The 25,782-nt window shown below is 42.9% G+C and overlaps 1 protein-coding gene across 4 annotated transcripts in view; it reads left to right on the forward strand.

The window, feature by feature from the left end:
* LOC141164357 (RUN and FYVE domain-containing protein 1-like) overlaps nucleotides 1-25,782 on the forward strand; it is a 496,863-nt gene that overhangs the window by 140,518 nt on the left and 330,563 nt on the right. For 3 of the 4 annotated variants that reach the window (XM_073649492.1, XM_073649491.1, XM_073649494.1), the window contains one exon: nucleotides 13,510-13,575. The exons of the other annotated variant lie outside the window; for it this stretch is intronic. In XM_073649492.1, the coding sequence (XP_073505593.1) occupies nucleotides 13,510-13,575 (66 nt within the window). The remainder of the gene's footprint in view (nucleotides 1-13,509; nucleotides 13,576-25,782) is intronic. 4 annotated transcript variants of the gene reach the window in all.

The raw sequence follows: 25,782 nt of genomic DNA on the forward strand, positions 1-25,782 counted from the left end.
GTAAAGTAGACATGTGGGACATATTATTTATTAACTATTTTGTGTGACATATCTCTCTGATTTAAGGGCATGGAAATTCAAAGTTTGAAAATTGTGAAATTTTTGCCAAATTTCCGATATTTTCACAAATGAATGCAAGTCAAATAGAATTTTTTTTACCACTATCATGAAGTACAATATTTCACGAAAAAAATCATACTACCCCTTTATTCGTTATATGGCTAATGTGTACTTGATCTTATACCTGAGTCTTCACCGTTAGCTGCTGTTTTAAATTTTTTGGTATTTTTTGCATAATTTGTTGGATATTTAAGACTTTTACTTAATCTTGCTCTTCTTGGTGGATTCATGACTCCACATTTTTTTGAAAATATATTGACTAGAACTAAGATTCTGCCATTCGATACAATTAGGTTACACCTAAGTTTTGCCTTTTTGGTTTTGCTTTTTAAATCGATTAAAAAAAAGCTTTTTTTTGATAGTCAAATTGTAAGAATTCCAACTTTTTCTTGTTTTTATTTACTGTATGATGGCCTTGCTTTTGCATAACAATCTGTAGTCTTTATTGGTACTATTTTTGAATATGGTAAAAAAATATATATTTTTCAACTTCAAAATTCCAAATTTTTATTAGAACATCTTTAAAAGTTGATTACATAAAAAGGTCTGCATGACGACCTAGAAAGCAATGCATTTCAAACACTCTCAGGCGTCCTTTTTCAAAGTTACACATGGTACATCTTGAAAGGAAATTTAACCAATGGTGTAACCAATGAAAACTCATCCATACATCACATGATCCGCAGAAATGACAATAAAATCAAATGCATAACAAAGGAAAAAACACTAAAAAATATGCAACCATCAGGACACACATTCAAGTTCTACATTATTAATAATTAAATATACCTTCTTTGCCTGCATTTAAACCTGCAGGATAGCATGTGCCAAGGTAAAATATCCAAAACTCCTCCTTTGTCAGAAGGGGCCTCCTGATGTCTCCTCCTGTCGGTGATTTTATCACCCTTTCAATGTTCAAAACTATGAAGGACGTTGAACGTAGTTCATGATAAGTGATAAAATGCTCTGATGCATGGGAGATGGTACAATTGGAACTGGAAAAAGAAATAATATCTGTTAGATACTCAGAAATACGGACTTGTAATTTCCTAGTCTAGTGGTACATCCAATATACTTTAAATCATACTCCACACATTTTATCATGTTAACCACTTTTTGGGGTTGCAATTAATATATTCTTTTAATTCTATATTGCTGTTTATCATCATGACCTAAAAATGTGCATGTGACTATGGAATGCTTACAAATTCTACATTTAGTACCTTCACAATTGAAAAAACCTGGATGATTCAGCCAGGTCCTGAGCTGATTTTTGGAATTATAAAAACTGGGGGATATAATATTGCCTAAAGTTGCTGCTCTTTTAGAAAGGGTGAGAAAACCCAGCTCCAATATATTAGACAATATGACGTCTTCATATAAAATAACGATATGTTTTAGAATAATTCATTTTATTTTGTTAAACTGAGGACTATATTGAATAGATAAAACTGGCCTGTTACCTGTATGTGAGGCAACTGTTAGAACCTTGCTCTTAGTTTTTTTTTCCTTTGCTGGTCACATGACCTTGTTGGCCTATTTAATCCTGCTCCGCCCTTCTGGCTTTGCTGGACTTCATTGTTTAACTACTTTCTAGCTAGCCTGTGCTCTGTATCTAACTCTGTTAGTTTGCTTGGTCTACGGACCTCTTTGTTCTATATATTTTGTTTGTTCGTCTGTCTGCTACTATTTCTGTTAGGAGGTGTCCCATTTTCCTCCCAGTCCTTAGTACTTGTAGGGATTCCTTTCCCACTTCTATAGGTCTCCGTACAGACTAGCTTAGGACTTTAGCAGGTCTGATCGCAGGATCAGGTTCCCTGTTACATCGTAGGGATTCAGCTGAGTTCTATCGTAGGGACAGATCTCCTCTCTTTCCTTAGCTCTGGTAGCAGAACATAACAGTAAGTCCAGCCCAGCAAATGCTCTAAGGAAAGATTTTTTCTGTTCCATCATGGTGTCGGTTCCGGATTTGGCTAAACACCTGCAGGGACTCTCTTTGGAGGTGACTGAGCTCCGTCAACACGTGAGTAACTGTCCTGGAGCACATTTCTTGGAGCCTAAGGTACGTTTGCCGGATTTATTTTTTGGTGAACACCGAGAATTTTTTTCATTTAAAAATGCTTGCTTATTGTATTTTCGTTTGAGACCCAAGTCCTCTGGGGATGATTCCCAGCGCATAGGGTTTATAATGTCACTTTTGCGCAAAGAGCCTCAGGAGTGGGCCTTTTCTTTGCAACCTAGGGATACATGCTTCAGTTCAGTGGATAGTTTTTTTTCTGCTTTGGGACTATTATATGATGATCCTGATCGTGTCTCATCAGCTGAGACTGAGTTAAGACGTTTGAGACAGGGATCAGGTAATGTGGAAAAATATTGTACTCATTTCCGTAGATGGTCTACTCAAACAGGGTGGAACGATTCTGCTCTGAAAAGTCTATTTCTTGCTGGGCTCAGTGAAAGGGTTAAAGACCTGCTAATTGCTTATCCTACACCTGAAGATTTGCAACAGGCTATGCAATTAGCTATACGGGTGGATAGGAGACTGCGTGCAAGGGTTAATGAGAGCAAATCCTCTGCTATGTCAGTTTCTGGTTATGAGAATGTGTGTACTAACAGTGGTGAACCGATGGAGATTGGAGCGATGACACCTCGCTCTCAAGAAAAAGATCGCAGATTTTCTGAAGGCTTGTGTTTCTATTGCGGAAAATCTGGTCATTTAATTAAAGACTGTGAGCTTCGTATCAAGAAAGAAAAAAAAATGGTCAGTCATGCCCTTATTGCCTGTTTAAATTCCAAGGGTGTATTTTTAGCTGCTTCCACGATTGCTCAGGAAAAATTAATGGAATTTTGGGTGTTTGTTGATTGTGGGTCTACTCTGAATGTTATTGATGGGGGATTCTTGGAAAGACTCAATTTAAAACCCGAACCTTTATCATCCCCCATTGCTGTGGTTTCGGTGGATGGTTCCCCTTTGAAGAATATTACTCTCAAGGTCTGTGAATTTCCTCTCACTATTAATGGTGTTCACCACGAGAAATTGGATTTGGTAGTTTTGAATAACTTGCCTTCTCCAGTAATATTGGGATTGCCCTGGTTAAAATTTCACAATCCTGTACTGGATTGGTCTACCAGTGAAATTAAATCCTGGAGCCATAAATGTTATGACAAGTGTTGTAACGGGCATATTGCAGCTTTGGATAGGGGAGAATTGCCTGTTCCTATTCAGGATTTTTGGAGAGTTTTTTCTGAGAAGGAATCGCAGGTTTTGCCTCCCCATAGAGACTATAATTGTTCTATTGAATTTGTCCCTGGAGCGACTCTTCCTAAAAGTCGTTTATTTAACCTTACTATTCCTGAGAGGAAGGCTTTGGAGGAATACATACAGACAAGTTTGGCCGCCGGTCACATTAGGCCCTCTAAGTCTCCTGTGGCGGTTGGATTTGTTTTTGTAAAAAAAAAGGACGGCGGTTTACGTCCTTGTCTGGATTTTCGTGAGATTAACAAAATTACTGTACACAATCCTTACCCACTGCCATTGATTCCTGATCTGTTTAACCAGTTAATGGGGGCCAAGTGGTTCTCTAAAATTGACCTTAAGGGGGCATACAATCTGTTGCGCATGAAGGAGGGTGACGAATGGAAGACTGCTTTTAACACTCCTGTGGGTCATTTTGAGAATCTGGTTATGCCCTTTGGTCTTACTAATGCTCCTGCATTTTTTCAGAATCTTATTAATGACATCCTTAGACCTTTGATCGGCAAAAATGTGGTTGTGTATTTGGATGACATTTTGATTTATTCGCCGGATCTGGAGTCTCATTGGCGGAGCGTACGTGAGGTATTACAGTTATTAATGGACAATTCGCTTTTTGCTAAGCTGGAGAAATGTGAGTTCGCTGTACAGAGAATTAGTTTTTTGGGTTACATTATCTCCAGCGAAGGTTTTGAGATGGACCCGGTTAAAGTTCAAGCTGTACAGGAATGGCCTAGGCCTATTGGTTTGAAATCGATACAGAGGTTTTTAGGTTTCGCCAATTATTACAGAAAATTCATAAAAAATTTTTCTAGTATTGTCAAACCTCTGACCGATCTCACCAGGAAAGGTGCTGATGCGGTTCAGTGGTCTTCTGAGGCCATTGAAGCTTTTGTGTATCTCAAGGAGAGGTTCACCTCTGCTCCCATCCTTATGCAGCCTGATGTGACTAAGCCGTTTTTGGTTGAGGTTGATGCTTCCTCTGTGGGGGTTGGCGCAGTATTGTCTCAGGATAACGGGGATGGATTACATCCCTGTGCCTTTTTTTTCAAAAAAATTTTCGGAGACTGAACTGAATTACGATATTGGTAATCGGGAATTATTGGCTATTAAACTCGCATTTGAACACTGGCGCCACTTCTTGGAAGGTGCGGAATTTCCCGTTCAGGTTCTTACGGATCATAAAAATCTGATATATCTTGATGCTGCCAAGCGCCTGAATGCCCGTCAGGCTAGGTGGGCACTGTTTTTCTCGCGGTTTAATTTCTCCGTTACTTACATCCCTGGTACTAAGAATGTTAAGGCGGATGCCTTGTCTCGCAGTTTTTCTCCCATAGTCGGTGCTGAGAAAGAGGAGAACATTTTACATGAAGGTGTTGTGATAGCTGCTTTGGACTCCGTTTTGGAAGATGAGATTCTTAAAGCACAGGAGAATGCCCCATCTAACACTCCTCATGGGAGGTTGTTTGTGCCTGGGACCTTTAGGAGAGATTTGTTTGTTGAGTGTCACGAATCTCGGCTGGCAGGTCATCCCGGAATCTCTGAGACCAAGAGACTGGTGGGTCGCAGTTTTTGGTGGCCTGGATGGCAGAAGGAAGTCATTAAATGGGTGCGTCATTGTACTATATGTGCTAGATCTAAGTCCTCACATACTCCTGCTGCGGGGTTGCTTTGTCCTTTGGAGGTTCCCAGTGCTCCTTGGACACATTTGGCTATGGACTTTATAACTGACCTTCCCCCCTCTGAGGGTTTTACTGTCATCTGGGTGGTCGTGGACCGTTTTAGCAATATGTGTCACTTGGTTCCCTTCGTCAAACTGCCCTGCGCTAAAACTCTCGCTAAGGCCTTTGTCAAGGAAATTGTCAGACTTCATGGCGTTCCTACTGACATTGTTTCTGATAGGGGTCCTCAGTTCGTGGCTCGTTTTTGGCGTGCCTTTTGTGACAGGTTGGGAGTTCATTTATCGTTCTCGTCCGGATATCATCCTGAATCTAATGGCCAGACAGAAAGGAAAAACCAGGATGTTGAGCAGTTCTTGCGTTGTTTTGTGGCAGACAATCAAGAGGGATGGTCTGAGTTTCTGCCACTTGCTGAATTTGCTCTGAACAATCATACATCTTCTTCTGCTGGTTGTTCGCCTTTTTTTTGTTGTTCTGGGAGACATCCGTCGTTTGGGTCGTTCTCCAAGTTGGGATCTGCCGTGCCTGAGGAGGAGAATTTTTCCGGTGATTTGGAGAGAGTTTGGACGGATGTGCGTGGTAATCTTCAGGAGGCCAACAGAAAATCTAAGGACTACTTTGATAGGAAACGACAGGAGGTTTTGTTCGCTGTTGGTGACATGGTTTGGTTGTCCTCTAGGAATCTGCGGTTGAGGATTCCTTCTAAGAAATTGGGTCCCAAGTTTGTAGGGCCCTTTAAGGTGCTTCAGGTTGTCAACCAATCTGCTGTTAGGTTGGAGGTTCCTACCTCCTGGAGAATTAATCCGGTATTTCATGTCTCTCTGTTGAAAAAAGCTGTTGTATCGGATTGTGACGCCTCTGCCTCTGTTCCTCCGGTGGTGGAGGACGGGGAATATGAAATTTCTCGCATCCTTAACTCTAGACTGTATAGAGGTAGTTTGCAGTATCTTGTGGCCTGGAAAGGTTTCGGACCCGAGGATAACTCTTGGGTGAGGTCGGATGATGTTTCCGCGTCCAGACTTATCAGAGCGTTTCACAGGAGATTTCCTGATAAGCCTGGTCCTAGGGGATCCGGAGGATCCTCTTAGAAGGGGGGGTACTGTTAGAACCTTGCTCTTAGGTTTTTTTTCCTTTGCTGGCCACATGACCTTGTTGGCCTATTTAATCCTGCTCCGCCCTTCTGGCTTTGCTGGACTTCATTGTATACTTTCTAGCTAGCCTGTGCTCTGTATCTAACTCTGTTAGTTTGCTTGGTCTACGGACCTCTTTGTTCTATATATTTTGTTTGTTCGTCTGTCTGCTACTATTTCTGTTAGGAGGTGTCCCATTTTCCTCCCAGTCCTTAGTACTTGTAGGGATTCCTTCCCCACTTCTATAGGTCTCCGTACAGACTAGCTTAGGACTTTAGCAGGTCTGATCGCAGGATCAGGTTCCCTGTTACATCGTAGGGATTCAGCTGAGTTCTATCGTAGGGACAGATCTCCTCTCTTTCCTTAGCTCTGGTAGCAGAACATAACAGCAACCTTCTATTTATGAGTGATTCAATACTAACGATTCTTATTCTGCACAATGCAAGATCCCCTATCTAAGATCCACCGAGGATAACCCCTCTTTCTTAATTTATTATGACATTGTTCCAATTCCACACCCAATCTAGCAACATCACTGCAATTTCTAGTGTTAAGTGTGAATTCACCTACCGGAACCGACTTAACCGTGTGTCGGGGGGGGGGTGGGCTGCTCCTAGCATGCAAAATGGTATTACCTGATAGCAGTTTAGAAAATGTCAAAGTGGCAATGAGTTTGTAACAAATGCCGTCTAATTGAAAATCTAGGAACGATATAGAAGAAGAGTTAGCCATATGTGTAAAAGACAAGTTGCAATAAATGAAGCTGATGTTGCATAAACTCTGGTATGGCAGACACATCCCCTCTCCAGATAATTATAAAACAGCAAGGATGTGGGAGATAAAACACACTCAAATGTACTCTCACAGTTCAAATATGTATAAATTATCCATATCTGCAGTAAACAGTGACTGGATCAATTGTATCTATCTACTAGATCTGAGCAAAATAAGTGAATGACAGTGGTCACAGACAAGATTAATCAAACCTATTGCCCACTTTAAGGGTTATTAAGTACATAACAGATAAATGCATAGGTGTTATTTGCAGTGTATTTGGTCACCTCTATAGTTTGAACACGCTTGAGGTATATCTGATTTTTTTTATAAAGAATTAGTGTATATAGATAAAATATGTGCTGCCTAATTAAAAGAAAAGGGCCTAGAGCCTTTGATACTATACATGAAGAACCTAGTAAAAGTTACACTTTATTACATCACTTTCTTTTTCTGTATACACCCTTCTCCAGATGAAGAGCATGTCATCGATGTATCTGTCATGCCAGAACAAACTAAACAGACAAGGGTTACGATCACTATACATATAATTCCCCTTCCAGTAAGACATAATCAAGTTTGCCAAAGATGGTGAATGTTTCCCTCCCATGGAGACTCCCCTGCACTGTAAATAAAAATGTAAATAAAAATGATTATCCAATGAAAAATGTCTCATTAAAAAATTAGTCACCTGAATAATGTACGAACACAAATCAACTGTATAATTACGGTATTTTGACAAACTGCTCTCATTGCCTTGGAGTTCCACGTCCTTAGGAATTGAAGTATATAAGGCGACTACATCGCAGCTCAGCCAAGAAAAATCCTCTATTCATATGGTATGAACAAGTTGATCCAGAACATCTCTGGAATTTTTTAGGACGCCTTGAGCCCTCTGGCATAGGGGTTGAAGAAGAGAATCTGTAACATCCCTGGCGGCGTGCTGGCATGGCTTACCATCTCCCCCCATGCAAGACCGCCAACTTACCTATCAGTCCAGGCTACACACTTTTCTCCATTACTTGCTGTGTGCATGTCTCTTGTCTGATTGCTTAGGGCAGTGACCCTGTTACTTCCTGATTCTTAAAGTTACAGTGTGCGCAGTCCTAATGCGTCCCCAGCCTATTGCTGTGAATCACTGGATACTTAAACCCCCTCCACCCAGTAGGAGGTGCCTGAGCAACGCTTTCTTTCAATGTGTTCTGTGCAACTGAGTTGTCTGGTCCTGTCCTATATCTTGTCTGCTTCCGCCACCCTGGGGACTGAGTACCCAGGCCCGTTGCCTGTATCTGTGACTTCTAGTCTTTCCGCCACCCTGGGGGCTGAGTACCCAGGCTCGTTCCTGTATCTTGTTCCAGGTTCAGTTCCTGTCCGAACTGTGTCCTAGCCCGTTACCTGTTTGTCTCTATGTCCGATCCTTTCCTTTTCCTGCAGTGTCTGAACCTGCACCTAACTCCAACTCGTTGTCTCTGTACCTCTGTTTGTGAGTTTTGTGTTCACTCGGTACTTTATTGCAAGTACCTTGTGTGTATCTGGTTCTGCTTGTCCCATTTCCATGCCTCCGTATCTACCTCCTGTGTTCTAGCTATCTTCCTGTGTTTCCCAGTCTGTTCCATCTGAACAGAGCCCTGTCCTGTCTGCCTGCACCTGCGGTTCCGCTCTGCTCTGCTCCGCTTGTCCTCAGCACCTGCGGTTCCGCTCTGCTCTGCTCCGCTTGTCCTCCGTGCCTGCGGTTCCACTCTGCTCTGCTCCGCTTGTCCTCCTTGCCTGCGGTTCCGCTCTGCTCTGCTTGTCCTCCACGCCTGCAGTTCCGCTCTGCTGTGCTCCGCTTGTCCTCCGCACCTGTGGTTACGCTCTGCTCTGCTCCACTTGTCCTCCGCACCTGTGGTTCAGCTCTGCTCTGCTCCTCTTGTCCTCCACTCCTGCAGTTCCGCTCTGCTCCGCTTGTCCTCTGCGCCTGCGGTTCCGCTCTGCTCTGCTTGTCCTCCGCACCTGTGGTTGTGCACTGCTTGTCCTCCACGCCTGTGGTTCTGCTCTGCTCTGCTCCGCTTGTTTTCCGCACCTGTGATTCTGCTCTGCTTGTCCTCCGTGCCTACGGTTCTGCGCTGCTTGTCCTCCGCGCCTGTGGCTCTGCTCTGCTTGTCTGCCGCGCATGTGGCTCTTTTCCTGTGTCCCAGTCTGTACTGGTCCCTATCCAGCCTGCTTTTCCACCTGCCAGTATTGGCCTGTCTGCATACCTGCCGTGCCTGCCAGTGCCCGCCTGTCTGCATACCTGACGTGCCTGCCTGTCTGCATGCCAGCCGTGCCTGCCAGTGCCCACCTGTCTGCATACCAGCCATGCCTGCCAGTGCCCACCTGTCTGCATGCCAGTCGTGCCTGCCAGTGCCCACCTGTCTGCATGTCAGCCGTGCCTGCCAGTACCCACCTGTCTGCATACCATCCGTGCCTGCCAGTACCCACCTGTCTGCTTACCAGCCTAACCTGCCCGTTCCTGCATTCCCCGGTGTGGGTCAACAGCTGTGACCGGGGTCTGACCTGGAGTAACACCTGGGCCACCTCCCTTGTCCCTCCTCGGACCACGGAGTTGATTAAGCCTCTGTGTGTTCGTGGTCAGATCTGGCGAGGCCCCTAGTCACGCCCCTCCAGGCTCTCCTCGGTTCGTGGCCCAGTGTGACCACTAACCACGCTCACGCCAGTCAGTCCGGGCGTGAGCGTAACAGAATCCAAGCATTTACTTATATATTTCCTATTCAATCCTATTCCTGACACTATAGGTCTCATTAGGGGTGGTGTGACACCCTTGTGAACCTAAGGTTGCGCGTGCTAAATTGTTAAAATTGGGTGCTGCACCTTCAAAAAATCCCTTTGTGTCTTGGTAAGTACACATAGAGAAACACCCTTCTCAATAATTTTAAAGGTGTCCGCCTGAAAATTACATGTTGGATCCATGGTCAATTTTTTTGTAGGTGGAAGTGTTCTCTAACAGAGAGTTAATTGGAGACTTGTGTACACTGATATCAAGGACCACCACTAAACCTCCCTTGTTGGCCATTTTAATAGTTATTTCAGACATCTGTCTCAATTCTTGAACTGCCTGAAATTGCAAAGGATTGAGGTTTGAACGCTGTTTTTATGTTCTGGTAACAGCATTCAACTGTTTCAATTCCCTCTAAGTTGCATCTTGAAAATGATTCATCAGTCCACTCCCGACTGGCTAGGGTAAAAAAAAAAAAGGGGTTCTTCGTTTCAAACTGCAAGAAGATTCAAATTCCTTTCTCTAGGAGAATTAACTCCATGTAAATCTTGGAGGTCTCTCAATGACATTTCTTCAGAAAATGTTAAATTACGAAATTCATTAGGACTCAGACCAGGTGGTCTAGTAGTCAGATTCCATATGAACCAATTTAACGTCCAATAGAGTTTGAAATACATAAAATTGTTTGTCCAGTACAAAATTTAAACCTAGAGATGAAACCTCTATCTGTTCCTTGGTTAGCATATATTGAGAAGTTCAAAACAAAACAGGACATTTCCGAATTCAGAGATTTTTCCTGCGGCGGGTGGCTATTCCTGTTGCATTTGGTATGTTTGTCTCTGTTGCGTTTCTTATGTTTTTTTGTATGCTTGTGATTTTTTTTTTTTTAATTGCGATAAGATAAATCAGAGGAAGAACCTTGAGAATCAGCATCATTTAGAATTGCCATCTAAAGACTTCTGATCAGAAGAGCTAAAGCTCACATGCATTCCAGATTATTTATACTTATGTTGAGGATAGAACATGGTATTCTAGGCGATTTGTGCCATCTACCCCATTCATACACTTGTTACTGAGTATAATAATCATTAGTATCCCTTGGTTTTCTTGCGATCCATAATGATGTCTTCTAATTTGGAAACAGACTGCTGAATAGCTGTAATGATTCATTATGATTAGAGTTGAGTGAACCCGAACAGTAAAGTTTGGGGTCCGTACCGAACACTTAGTGTTCGGGCATGGACCCCAACACTGTCTTCCTCAGGAAGTCTGTGTCACTGTTCAGATTCTGCACCCGAACATCGGGTGTTTCCCACTCTGTCATCTGATTGGCGGTAAGATAGTTACTGCTGGTCAGAGCGCTGCAGACTCACGCTGTCAGGTGACAGTATGAGCCCGTAGCTGTGACTGAACGGCGGTAAAATGCTTACCACTGGTCATATGCATCGGCTGATGAGAGACTACTACTCTCATCAGCCTATGCCTGCTGTCGCTGATAACAGTGAGAGCAGGCGCCACTGATGGGAGTATTTATAAGCCAGTGCCTGTGCTCCAAATAGAAAAAAAAATTAAAATAATAAAAAAAAATTATACTCACCTTAACGCCTAATCCCCAATGCCCATGTCAACTTTAAAATAGAAAAAATAATAAACCACTATAATACTCATCTGTTCGCCATAATCCAATCCATAATCAGCTGATGAACCCCGGTGATCTTTTATGGCACTGCTCGCTGTTTGAGTTTTTTTGGTGCTATGAAACTTGTGAAAAACAATAAAACTGCACGTATTTTTACCAAAACTGCAATGCCTGCTGTTTGAACTCTATCTAATGCTTACCTACCTCCTGAGAGTGAAACTCTACAATACATCCATACATCAGATGCAACTGTACACTGTATTTGCAGTAAATATTTGTAATTTGGGTATACAGTTTTGTCCAGTTGCGGCAATTTTATCACGGGTGTGTCAGAGGGGACAGACAGTCACCCTGCAGTTGGTTGCAGGAGATCTCTACGTTTGGCATTACAGACATCTTAGATGAGTGGCTGTCTTTAGGACCCAGAGGCTACCTCCGTCTGGCTATTAGCTCTCTGGCTTGGGTGTATAAAAACCTGGTGTGTCTGAGAGGGAGGCGCCAGCTATTTTCATTTCTACTTGTGAGGCTTAGCAATAGCAGTAATTCGTCCTCTCTGGAGCTTGAGGCCGTGTGCACATTTGGAGTCGTCTAAAGCTAAGCAATTTCCCCCTGCTTTTCTACCCTTGTTGTCTATAGAGTTTAGTGGAGATCGACTAATGCTCATCTCCTCCCATCACTAGCCTTAGGCATATGTCAGGGAAAGACAGGGTGAGGCACGCGTGCGGCAATTGGTGAGGAGGCAATATAGGGAAGATAGTTGAGACAGGGCGACACTAGACCAGACTAGGAGGTCTCCACTTCCCCCTTTTCCTTAGTGTCTGGGCTCCCTTTCCCTCTTCCCTCTGTGTTGCACTAAGTCTTTCCCACACCTGGCGTGACACATTGGTTAAGGCATGATGCTGTACAATCCAATCTGACATGTTAAGTTTTTGGCAAGTAGTGGTCAGCTTCCCAGTGAATCCACACCCACATATTTCAACTCTGAGTAGTGCTAACTGATATGCATAAATCCTTGCCATATACTGTCAGTCTTTAGTAAGATTATTCAGATGCAAAGGCACAGTCCGGTTGCATGGTGAAGATTTCTGCAGTTGAGACATTATGCACTCTATGCAGGGCTATAGGCCTTTGTTCAGGGGGAGGTTAAGCTGCATTCTTGCAAACCATACATGACTGGTATAGGAGAGGCCAGTGACGGAAGAGTGGTAAATAGAAGACTGTATCATGTAATGCCATTAGGAAGCCATCTTCTGCCATTTTGCCAAAGTCATTTTGCAATCAATTGCGACTGTCATTAAGACAGGCGTTTTAAGATACTAAAAGTGGGTTAAGCTAGTGTAATATTAAGATATATGCTAAAAATGATTGATAATTCGGGGTCAAGTGAAGTGATATGCCACAAGTGTGCCACATGGCTTTGCCTGTAATGCAGATCAGATTTACTCTACAGGGAAAAAAAATGACTAATGTCTGCAATTTTCGTACATTGACATTTTCTTACATAGTGAGCCACTGCTTGTTGTTCAAAGTCTATAGCAATGTGTCAGTCTGTCTAAGTAGCTGCTATTCGCATGTTTAATCATTTATCCCCACAGGTACTTACTCTGCATAGTGATTCATTGTAATAGAAGGGTAGAAAGCTTTTTCTGTTGGCTGCTCTGCAGTGAACAGGGAGCAGCTTTAAAGTGAACCAATTCATAGACTGCAAGTATCAGACACTGTATGAACTAAGTCAAGTATGTTTGACTCTGAAACGCTGCGGTATTTCAGAAAAAAACAATACTTTAAAAGCCCCCTGGGACCAAGGTGCATTGGAGAATATTCGGCAGGCGGATCCCAGCAGCTTGTTTCCGCCCAATCCCCTGAAATGACAGGTCTCTTGCTATATGCGCATGTAGGGAGAGACCTGTCAATCCAAGGCAGCATGCGGCAGCTTTTAAAGTGTGTTTTTCTTTGAAACGCTGCTGTGTTTCAGAGTCTGAAATACCTGGCTGAGATCATGCCAGTGCCTGATACTTACATGCTGCCCAATCTACAGTCAGTATTGGCCGTCAGGTTCACTTTAGTCTCATTAGCGATATTCTCATCCCATCACGTGGGGCAGTGGGTAAAAAGCAGATTGGTGTTTTTGTTTCTGATGTTTTTTTTCCCTTTCACAGAGCAGATGAAATTACCACTGTTCTTGATCAAAAGCACTATGTTGAAGAGCTAAACAGACATCTGAGGTAGGATTTATTACCAGCTACTTTTTAAAATTCCAGTCTTGGTTCTTTAAGTCACTGTCTAATATAGATGTTATTTTGAAAAAGGCCTCAAGACACAGATTAGTTTACAGATGTTGTCATCCTTAAAGGTAATGTGCCACCAGGCTTTTGCCCCTCCCATCTGAGAGTAGTATGATGTAGGGGCAAAGACCCTGATTGCAGTGATGTGTCACTTACTGGTCTTCTGTCATTTTGATAAAATCACAGTTACATCTGCTGCAGATCTACCACTTCTCTACTACGCTCTGTATAACCCCCCATCCATTAATAGTTTTCTGTGTACACTATACATAGTCATAAAGCTTCCAGTCAGTGTTGGGATCAGGGTTATACTTAACTCATAAGTATGGAGAGCTACGTTACAGATGGTTTACTAGTTCTCTAGCATAATCTCCTGCTGACAAAACAGTGATTTTTATCAAAACTACAGCAAGCAGCACAGTAAGTGACACATTGCTGGAATCTGGGTCTCTTCCCTTACATCATGCTGCTGTCAGGTTAGTTGACAAAAACCTGGTGATTGATTGCCTATAAACGACCAGTTGTATCATGTTAAACCATCACGATAATGCAATTAACAGGATAGGATTGGGTTATCTTAAAGGGAATATGTCAACAAGCTTCTGCGAGCCCATCTGACAGCAACATGATGTAGGGACTGAGACCCTGATTCTAGCGATATGTCACTTTACTGCTTGCTGTCATTTTGGTATAATCGCTTTTTTATTTGCTGTAGATCTACCAGTTCTCTGAATGCTGAGCTATTTAAACACCCCCCCTCACACATACATACACACACCACTGATTTTCTGCTTTTTATGTACACTGTACATAGATAGAAAGCTGTCAATCAGAGGTGGTGGTGTGGTTGGCTACATGGCAGCAGATCTACTAGGCATTTTGTGCTAATCTCCTGCTTATAAAAGTGATTTTTATCAAAACTATAGCAAGTAGCCTAGTAAGTGCTGTATGTTGCTGGAATAAAGGTCCATATTTGGGGTAGAGACCTGGTCACAGGTGTAGTCAGGTGTATTGCGCCAATCCGTCACAATAATGCAATTAGCAGGATAAGATCAGGCTTTCTTAACATTTAACGGAATTAATTATTTGCAAGGGTTACAGTATTTCTCAGAGTATAAGACGCACCTAGGTTTTAGAGGAGGAAAATAGAAAAAAAATTGAAGCTAAAAATGTGGTCATGACACACTGGTATGGGGGGGAAATCTGCTGATGACACTGTTATAGGGGTAATGTAACCCAATTCTGTACTAATATCCCCCATTCTGGTATATATATGATCCCCATACTGGTATATATGGCATCCCCATCCTGGTATATACTGTATATATGATCCCATCCTGGTATATATGGCATCCCTATCCTGGTATATATGATGCCCATCCTGGTATATGTGACCCTCATCATGGTATATATGTCCCCAATAAAGGTATATAAGGCCCCCTTTCCTGGTATACATGGCCCCCACCCCCATCCTGGTATACTTGACTTTCCATCATGGTGTATATGGCACCCCCATCCCCATCACACTGCACACATAAAAAAATTAAGGATTCTGCTCACCTTCCCTCCGCTCCGCTCCCTTGCAGCTCTGCGTCCTGTTCTGATGCCAATTCAGCGTGTAAGCTGCGCATGACGTCGCTGCCATGCGCCCTCACATGCCAAGGTCAGCTGTCGGAATATTCACTCCTCTCCACGCCCGGACTATAGGTGTGGAGAGCAGTGAATATTAATTTTCTTTAATAGCGGGCACAGTGTTGGCCGTAGCCGCAGGCTTCCTGCAGTGGCTGTGCGATCACGTGTGCCTGCTATTATAGAGAGTGAATATTCACTGCTCTCCACTCCCATAGTCCCGCCCACCTCTCGGCACCACATCAGTGCACAGAGGTGGGAGGGACTATGGGTGTGGGAAGAAGTGAATATGCTTTTTCTTAGGGAACACGTGTTAGCTGCAGCTGCCGGCTCCTGCCTCCTGTGACACACTCCTCCACTGCTGCCACTACCCCTCCTTCCCACATCCACAGCCACAGCAGGTACATCTGGACTATAAGACGCACCCCCCACTTGGTTCACCCGAATTTTGGAGGAAAAAAGGGCGTCTTGTAATCCAAAAAATATGGTAATTCACAACCTGTAATGTCCTGCCTCCCCCTCTAGATGGTTTATGATATCACACTTATCTTGAATGACCCTAAATTGCAGTGCATCTCACAACATTCACACTAGTCAGAATCGTGTAATTACCAGCGACTTTGTCATAATATGTTAAAGTGCTGAAGGGGAGATATGTTTCTCTGAGGCTGTTGGCTTCAGTTAACTAAAACCATTAAGTTTCCTCCACCATATTATTTGTTGAAAGGGGTTAAGTCCATAGTAAAGGGAGTGTTTTTTTGTGAATGACCATTGTGAAGGGTGGGAGGTCATTCACCATATCTCTCCGCCTCAGGGTGTGGTCTGGGGAGTTTAAATACTCGGCCAGCTGAGGCAATCAGTGTTCAATGTCTGGAGAATTAAGCTCCAGCAGGGAGCTTGTTTAAAAAATGATGCTGATGTAAAGTAGACATGTGGGAAATGTTATTTATTATATATTTTGTGTGGTATCACTATCTAGGTTAAGGGCAGAAAAATTCAAGTATGAAAATTGTGAAATTTTAAAAATTTTTGTGAAAGTTTCAATATTTTCATAAGCACAAATCAACTACAATTTACCACAGTCAAGAAATGCAACGTGTCAGTAGAAAAAGAGTTTCAGAATCACTGGGATATGTTGAAGCGTTGCAGAGTTATTGCCTCCTAAAATGACGCTGGTCACAATTGTAAAATTTGGCTAGGTCATGAAGGTGAAAACAGGAGTGAAGGGGTTAATTAAACTTGAAAGTCTACACTTCAATTGCATCTCAGTTGTTTCGTTTTAAATACAAAATAGCTGCATGCAGAGCGCAAATCACGACGATACGGTCACTGTCCAAATATTTTTGGGCCTGACTGTATGGGTTTTTATTATCCTTTGATGGAATTTCAGTGAATTGTTATTATTTAGGCACAGATGAGGTTAGGCAGCAGCTTTATTATAGGCACGTCTACTTTTTGTACATATAGCCTTTTAGCCTTTTTAATTGCTGTTAAATGTGTCTCTTTGTGTTCGCATGTCATTAATTATAAAAACGTATGATTTTATATGGTGATCCCAATGTATTTACATACTTCTTTTCATGTTTATGGCATTTTCTCAACCCCTTCACAACCTTGGATGTATATATACATCATTGGTTGTGTCCCTGCCTTTGATGTGGGCTCCAACGCTGAGCACATATCTTTCCCCACACGTGACAACTGATCTGATCAGCTGTCATGTGCCTTTAACGGCCGTGGATGGATCCGAGATCCACTCGCGGCTGTTAACCAATTAAATTCCACTGTCAATCACTGACAGTGGCATTTAACATGTGCTGACTGGAAGTGCATCACAAGTTCCGCCCATTGGTGCCACTGTCAAGTGATCGCGGGGCGTTGATGAGTTGTCATGACAGCGGGGGTCTGTAGAACACCGCCATGCCTGTCATTGTGAATCTTCTATCAATGCCAGCTTGTGGCACCCTATGCAAAGAGATATGTATAACTACCATTAATTTCTTGCTAACTTGTTGGCCAAAACAGATGACCTACAAAAGGCCATAACAATGTCTGCATAGCACAGATCTGCTTGAGAAGTTTAAAATCCCTCTGTATATTTTAAAGACTGGCTGCTGAATTTATTTAGCAAAGTTAACCTGTCAAAAACACTTGTTCATGACACACATGCCTCTGATGCAACCATAAAGAGGGCTTCTCTCCCCACCCACTTGTCCACTCACATATTGCAGTAGGCTGACAATGAGCTAAGCACACCCCACAGTTCCCACATCCACGCCACACTGTACGCTACCATCAATTGCCAGGACCGTGAAACATCTGCACTGTGCACCATATTAGTACACATACACACCCAGCTTTCCCAAGCTCCTGAATGGTTCACTACTTTCAGTAGCCATCCAGTTTTAGCCATCCAGTTTCTAGACCTGTTAATTCAAAGAGCTGATGCAGGGGGGCTGTTCACATCGACCTTTTTTAAATCCGTTGATGTGAACAGTTATTTGCAATTCGACAGCGGACATCTCCCAAGCTGGATTCGTAATGTTCCTTACGGTCAGTATTGGCAAATCCGTAAAAATTGCACACATGATCGTGATTTTTGTAGAGAATCTCATATATTAAAAAAGAGGTTCCTTGCGAAAGGTTACCTGAAAAAACTTTTATGGGATGCATTTAATAAAACAAAATCACTAACACAGGAATCCTGTGTAAATAAAGATTTGGATTCCAGGTCATCTGTTTGTAAGGCTATGTGCCCACGATGCAGAAATGCTCTGGATTTTTCCTGAGCGTTTCTGCATCTCCCTGGCAGAAAAAAACGCATGCGGATTGTACATGCGGATTGCACATGCGGGTTGACATGCGCTTTCCAACAGATTTTAGCATCACTTGGAAAGTGCTTGACAACTTGGTCACACTATATAAATCCATGCAACCAGCATGGATTTATACAGTGTGACCGAAAGAATGGTTAAAAAAAAAAATATATATATATACTTACCCTCTGATGGCCCCCGGTGTCTTGCTTCGCTCCGTCCTGGCTGCCGGCAGATCGTGGTACACTACACTGAAGGACCTGCCGTCACATGACTAAATGACGTCAGCGCAGGTCCTTCAGTCCACCGCGAGCTGCCGGCAAGGGAAGACAAGCACACCGCGGGCCATCAGAAGGGAAGTATAATATTTATTTTTTATTTTATTCTTTTTTTTACAGTTTCTAAGGTACCCGGGTCTGGAGGAGAGTCTCCTGTCCTCCACACCTGGGTACCATCTGCACATTGAAACACATGGATTCTGCATGGACAGATGCAGGGATGTGGATTCCATGTGTTCCAATGCAAGTCAATGGCGGCAAAAACGCAGCACTTCCGCAAAATAATTGGTAGTGCTGCTTTTTTTTCCGCAATGATAATCCGCAGCGGAAATTTCCGCAGCATGTGCAAAGCACATGCGGATTATCATTGGGGGAACATTGCAGACCTCCTACCATGCATTTATTAAGCGTTTCTGCAGTGTTTTTGCCGCTGCGGAAACGCTTAAAAAACGCATCGTGGGCACACAGCCGAAGAAAGCTTCTGGATTTTTAAATTGAGCACTTTAGCGCCGGAAGGGCATAATCTTACTATTGAGAATATAATGAAATGAGCTTTATAATAGCTTCTTTTAACGCATACAATTAAATGCATCTTTTAACATTTTTTACATTTATTAATTTTAAATTAAATATACATGCATGTTCACGCATGCGTGTGTTTATGTGTGTGCGTGTATGTATATATACTTTTATTTTTCAATTATTATTTTTTTAAATAAAAGTTGTTGTTTTTTTGAAAAAAAAAATTTTCTATTAACCCCTTTATAACCCAAGGTGGTTTGCACGTTAATGAACAGGCCAATTTTTACACTTCTGACCACTGTTACTTTATGAGGTAATTATTCTGGAACGCTTCAACGGATCCCGCTGATTCTGAGACTGTTTTTTTTTTAAAAAAAAATAAAATTTTCACATTTTTCCCACAAAAATGTTTTTCAGCCCCCAATTTTGCATTTTCATAAGAATAATGTGGCGCCACTGAGGGTTCGACCGCCACGGGGATGCTGCACTTCTTTAATGGAGTGTGGGGTTCCTCCTCTGAGGTAAGAACAGCGTGATGCTCAGGACCCTTCCTTTACATCCAACACCACATTTCTCCACCAGAGGGGGCTAGAATGCACTAGGTGCTGCCCTCCTGGTTACAGGGAGACTGGGGAACCAAGAGTTAGGGGAACCAGTTAGTGGGTGAGGGTGGAGGACTTACAATTTAGTGACACTTTAGATATTCATATTTAATACACTGCCATCTTTGTGATTGGTCGGTCTTTTGATTGTGATCTCCCACCCTGAACGTGGATCCTGTGTGGACCTGCAGCGGATGGAGACACGGCCCTCGTACCCTGGCCTTGGGTCGAGGGGCAGGTTCGAGTTAACATATGTCTCAACCCGGTCAAGGCCCATGACCAAGAAGGCCCGGAGCTTAGGAGTGTAGCTCCACAGCAAATGGATCCCAGGGAGGATGCAGATGGAGCGGTGTACGCCACCTGACCTCTCCACCTGATATATTCAGAGGGAGTCCGACTGCAAGAGGGGTACCGGCCCCCGACACCCGACCTTGCTACTCCATGTCCTGGTTGGGGAAGCCCTGAGGATCCCACCGGGTATCGGAAGAAGCGGAGCTGCCACTCGTGCCCTTCTTCTGAGAGGAGCTCAGAGGGAGATCCGGCCTATCTACACACACGGACAGGAAAGGATACGGTCTGTAGTTCAGGAACACACAGGTGCTTGGTCCTGATTGAACGCTGGACTTACTCGGAGGTTGTCGGACCCCCGTCCCTGGTGGCCGCAGAGCTCCGCGGGGAGCAGTGAGTCGCCTTCCTTTTGCCATCCCAAATGTGAGTAAAGCCTTGGAAGTTCACCCCTATGGCCTCCGGACTGTTTATTCTGCGCTACACCGCACAACGCGACACCCGTTCTCCTCTACTACTAGCACCTCCATCCTGTCCCTCTGCCCTGAGGCCTTGTTCCGCCTGTGGAGAGTAGTACTAACTATGGCCGCCATAACACCATGCCTCAGCGGACTGCAGCGGCGCCGGTGGCCTTCACCAGGTGCCACAGGTGGCGTAGTCAGAATCAGCCACTCAACCCGGATAAGCCCACACCATCCTTTTAATGTGATGTCCCTGAGCACGGGTCGGGTCCGGGCCACGGCTGCACCCCTTCTCTCCAACACAGGACCCGACTCCGAGTTCCCCCATCTCCCAGGGTAAAGAAAAGGGCTTCCGAGAAGAGGCGTCACAATAACAGGAGAAATTGCACCTTGCAGTTTGTTGTGCAATTTCTCCTGAGTAAGCAGATACCCCATATGTGGGGGAAAACCACTGCTTGGGCGCACTACAGGGTTCGGAAGGGAAGGAGCGCCATTTGACTTTTTGAATGTAAAATTTGCTTGAATACTGAGCGGACGCCATGTTGCATTTGGGGAGCCCCTGATGTGCCTAAACAGTGGAAACTCCCCACAAGTGACACCATTTTGGAAACTAGACCCCTCAGGGAACTTATCTAGATGTGTGGTGAGCTCCCTGAACCCCCAAGTCCTTTACAGAAGTTTATAACACGGAGCCGTGAAAATAAAAAAAATCAAACTTTTTCCACAAAAATGATGTTTTAGCCCCATTTTTTTTTATTTTCACAAGGGTAAGAGGAGAAAATGGACCCCAAAAACTTATGTGCAATTTCTCCTGAGTACGCCAATACCCCATATGTGGGGAAAATACAGTGTTTTGGCTCACGGCAGAGTTCAGAAGGGAAGGAGCACTGTGTGACTTTTTGAACGCAAAATTGGCTGGAATCGAGAGCGGACACCATGTCACGTTTGGAGAGCCCCTGATGTGCCTAAATAGTGGAAACCCCTCTCAAGTGACCTCATTTTGGAAACTACACCCCTCAAGGATTTTATCAAGGGGTATAGTGAACATTTTGAACCCAGAGGTACAACACAGAATTTGATAACATTAGGTCATCATATTGAATATGTTGTCATTAGTCTTGAGCGCAAGTGCTCGCTACTTGAGTTTGCATCGGTACTCAGGTATGCACCATGTATCGCGTGTGCTCGAATGACATGCTCGAGTCCCCGCCCGCATGTTTCACGGTTATTAGACACCCAAAAAAAACATGCAGGGATCGCTCGTGCATGGCAGGCAATCCCCGCAAAGTTTTTTTGTCCGCGAAGCATATGGGGCGGAGACTCGAGCACCCGCGATACTCAGTGCATACCCGAGTACCCAGTGCAAACTCAAGTAGCGAGCACTTGCGCTCAACACTAGTTGCCATATTGTCATCTTTTTTTACTTTTGAAAAAAATCCCAACCCTAACCCTAGCACAACCCTAACCCGAGAGTTTATATTTTATGCCGTTCCTCTTGCGGTATAAGTGATTAGGCGACTTTATTCTTTGGGTCGGTGCGATTACAGCGATACCAGAATCATATGGGGTTTTTATGATTGACAGCTGTCACACACTAAAAGACGCATTTTTTTGTAAAATCTAATTTTTGCATCGCCATATTTTGAGAGCTATAATTTTTCCATATTTTGGGCGACAGAGTCATGTGACTGCTTGTTTTTTGCAGGATGAGTTGACGTTTTTATTGGCGCCATTTTCAGGCACGTGACATTTTTTGATCGCTTTCTATTCCGATTTTTGGGAGGCAGAATAAACAAAAACCAACAATTCAGGAATTGTTTTTTTTTTATTCTACTCAGCGTGTGGTAAAATTGATAAGGCAGCTTTATTCTTTCGGTCAGTACGTTTACATCATTACCACATTTATATAGTTTTTCTATGCTTTGGCGCTTTTACATAATAAAAGAAATTTTTTAGAAAAAAAATATTTTTTTGCATTGCTTTATTCTGAGAGCTATAACTTTTTTATTTTTCGGCTGATGGAGCTGCATGGCAGTTTGTTTTTTGCGGGATAAGATGACGTTTTCAGAGGTGCCATTTTTATTTATATTCGTCTTTTTGATCGCGTGTTATTCCATTTTTTGTTTGGCGGTATGATGATAAAGCATTGTTTTTTGCTTCTTTTTTTTTTTTTTTTCACCGTGTTCACTGAAGGGGTTAACTAGTGGGATAATTTTATAGGTCAGGTCATTCCGGACGCGGCAATACAAATATGTGTACTTTTATTGTTTTTTGTTGTTTTTTTCATAATAATATTTATTGATGGGTGCAATATATTTTTAATTTTGGTGGATTATTATTTTTTTTTATATATTTTTACCTTTTTTTTTATTTATTTATTTTTTCACTTTCTGACACTTTTTTTTACTTTTACACTTTGTCCCACTATGGGACTTTCACTTTTTTTTATTCTGATCGCCTGCATAGCACAGGAATGGAGCACTATCCCTGTGCTATGCAGACTGTCAGAGCTGCACAAGAAGAAGATAGTTTGGTCATGCACTGCGCACTTTAAAATATATATACAGTACAGACCAAAAGTTTGGACACACCTTCTCATTTAAAGATTTTTCTGTATTTCCATGACTATGAAAATTGTACATTCACACTGAAGGCATCAAAACTATGAATTAACACATGTGGAATTATATACTTAACAAAAAAGTGTGAAACAACTAAAAATATGTGTTATATTCTAGGTTCTTCAAAGTAACTTTTGCTTTGATGACTGCTTTGCACACTCTTGGCATTCTCTTGATGAGCTTCAAGAGGTAGTCACCGGAAATGGTCTTCCAACAATCTTGAAGGAGTTTCCAGAGGTGCTTAGCACTTGTTGGCCCTTTCGCCTTCACTCTGTGGTCCAGCTCACCCCAAACCATCTCGATTGGGTTCAGGTCTGGTGACTGTGGAGGCCAGGTCATCTGGCTTAGCACCCCATCACTCTCCTTCTTAGTCATATAGCCCTTACACAGCCTGGAGGTGTGTTTGGGGTCATTGTCCTGTTGAAAAATAAATGATGGTCCAACTAAACGCAAACCGGATGGAATAGCATGCCGCTGCAAGATGCTGTGGTAGCCATGGTGGTTCAGTATGCCTTCAATTTTGAATAAATCCCCAACAGTGTCACCCGCAAAGCACCCCCACACCATCACACCTCCTCCCCCATGCTTCACGGTGGGAACCAGGCTTGTAGAGTCCATCCGTTCACCTTTTCTGCGTCGCACAAAGACGCGGTGGTTGGAACGAAAGATCTCAAATTTGGACTCATCAGACCAAAGCATAGATTTCCACTGGTCTAATGTCCATTCCTTGTGTTCTTTAGCCCAAACAAGTCTCTTCTGCTTGTTGCTTGTCCTTAGCAGTGGTTTCCTAGCAGCTATTTTACCATGAAGGCCTGCTGCACAAAGTCTCCTCTTAACAGATGTGTCTGCTGCTAGAACTCTGTGTGGCATTGACCTGGTCTCTAATCTGAGCTGCTGTTAACCATCGATTTCTGAGGCTGGTGACTCGGATAAACTTATCCTCAGAAGCAGAGGTGACTCTTGGTCTTCCTTTCCTGGGGCGGTCCTCATGTGAGGCAGTTTCTTTGTAGCGCTTGATGGTTTTTGCAACTGCACTTGGGGACACATTCAAAGTTTGCCCAATTTTTGGGACTGACTGACCTTCATTTCTTAAAGTAATGATGGCCACTCGTTTTTCTTTACTTAGCTGCTTTTCTCTTGCCATAATACAAATTCTAACAGTCTATTCAGTACTAGTCCCACTTGCTAAACTTGATAGGGCACACCTGTGAAGTGAAAACCATTTCCTCTTGAAGCTCATCAAGAGAATGCCAAGAGTGTGCAAAGCAGTCATCAAAGCAAAATGTGGCTACTTTGAAGAACCTAGAATATAAGACATATTTTCAGTTGTTTCACACTTTTTTGTTAAGTATATAATTCCACATGTGTTAATTCATAGTTTTGATGCCTTCAGTGTGAATGTACAATTTTCATAGTCATGAAAATCCAGAAAAATCTTTAAATGAGAAGGCGTGTCCAAACTTTTGGTCTGTACTGTATATATGTGTATGTATGTATTATTATTTATTTTTTTATGCCTAAAATACAAAAGAAATATGTCATCTCTAAGGTTAGGTGTGCCTTTTAGAGATTATTTTGTCTTCAACTTGTTTAACTGTTAACAATAACAGTAATTTTGACCAGGGGTGCCCAAACTTTTACATGCCACTGTAATAGTTGTGACCCTCGATGCAACTTTTGATCATAGACAAAAATTCTGATTTTTAACATTTGCAATAATATTGATAAGGTTAAAACCACACTTGTTTTCTATTTTCATGGATTTTAGCTGATATTTATTATCTACCATGTCTTTATTTTTACCTATGCCACGACTAAGGATGCATGTTTGCATTTGAACTGTGTTGGCTTTTCTTATAATTTTTACACTTGCATTATGAAGTTTTAATGTTTTAATAAAAACTCATGTATTTAACTCTCATTGAGCTGGAATGCTTTGGATAAAATCACCTGAAGAACACCATTAAGGCTATGTGCCCACGATGCAGAAATGCTCCAGATTTTTCCTGAGCGTTTCTGCATCTCCCTGGCAGAAAAAAACGCATGCGGATTGTGCATGTGTTCTTCCTGCCAGGGACATGCGGAAATGAAGCGTTATTCGCTGGCATTTCCGCATGTGGGTTGACAAGCGCTTTCCAAGCGATTAGCATCACTTGGAAAGTGCTTGTGACAACTAGGTCACACTATATAAATCCATGCAAACAGCATGGATTTATATAGTGTGACCCGAGAGAGTGGTAAAAATAAAAAAATAAATGTATACTTACCTTCTGATGGCCCCCGAGACTTGCTGCGCTTCTGTGCTGGCTGCCGTCAGATCGCGGTACTTAAAAGACCTGCCGTCACATGACTGTGACGTCAGCGCTGGTCCTTCAGTCCTGCACGATCTGTCAGCAAGCGAAGAGAAGGAGTCCGGGGGCCGTCGAAAGGTGAATATAATCTTTATTTTTTATTTTATTCTTTTTTTTATGGTACTTCGGTGTGGAGGAGAGTCTCCTGTCCTCCACACCCGGGTACCGTCCGCACATTAGAACGCGCCAATTACGCAAGTACAGATGCAGTCTTGCAGAATTGGCGCGTTCTAATGCAAGTCAATGGCGGCGAAAACGCAGCGCTTCCGCAAAATTAATGGACATGCTGTGGATTTTTGAGCATGTAAGAAATAAACAATTAACACAAATAAAACAATCAGCATCTCTTCAGCTGGAGCTTTTCGTACGTCTTCAACCAGCTCTCTCGCTCTCTCTATGCTTTCACAATTCTTTGTTTCTACAAAGTCTTTTAAGGAAAATCAAAGCATGAAAACAATTTTTTTCAGTAGGCAATATCTTCCATACTGCCTCTCGGTGGTGAATACCACTCAAGTGGCCCTACCTGGTCCTCAGGCAGAGATACCTGTTTCCAGTCGACAGTCCTTGGCACTTGACTCGGTT

This window comes from Phyllobates terribilis, unplaced genomic scaffold (assembly GCF_046119375.1).
Source record: "Phyllobates terribilis strain yellow unplaced genomic scaffold, ASM4611937v1 Scaffold_10__3_contigs__length_209671492, whole genome shotgun sequence".
In the NCBI taxonomy this organism is placed as follows: domain Eukaryota; kingdom Metazoa; phylum Chordata; class Amphibia; order Anura; family Dendrobatidae; genus Phyllobates; species Phyllobates terribilis.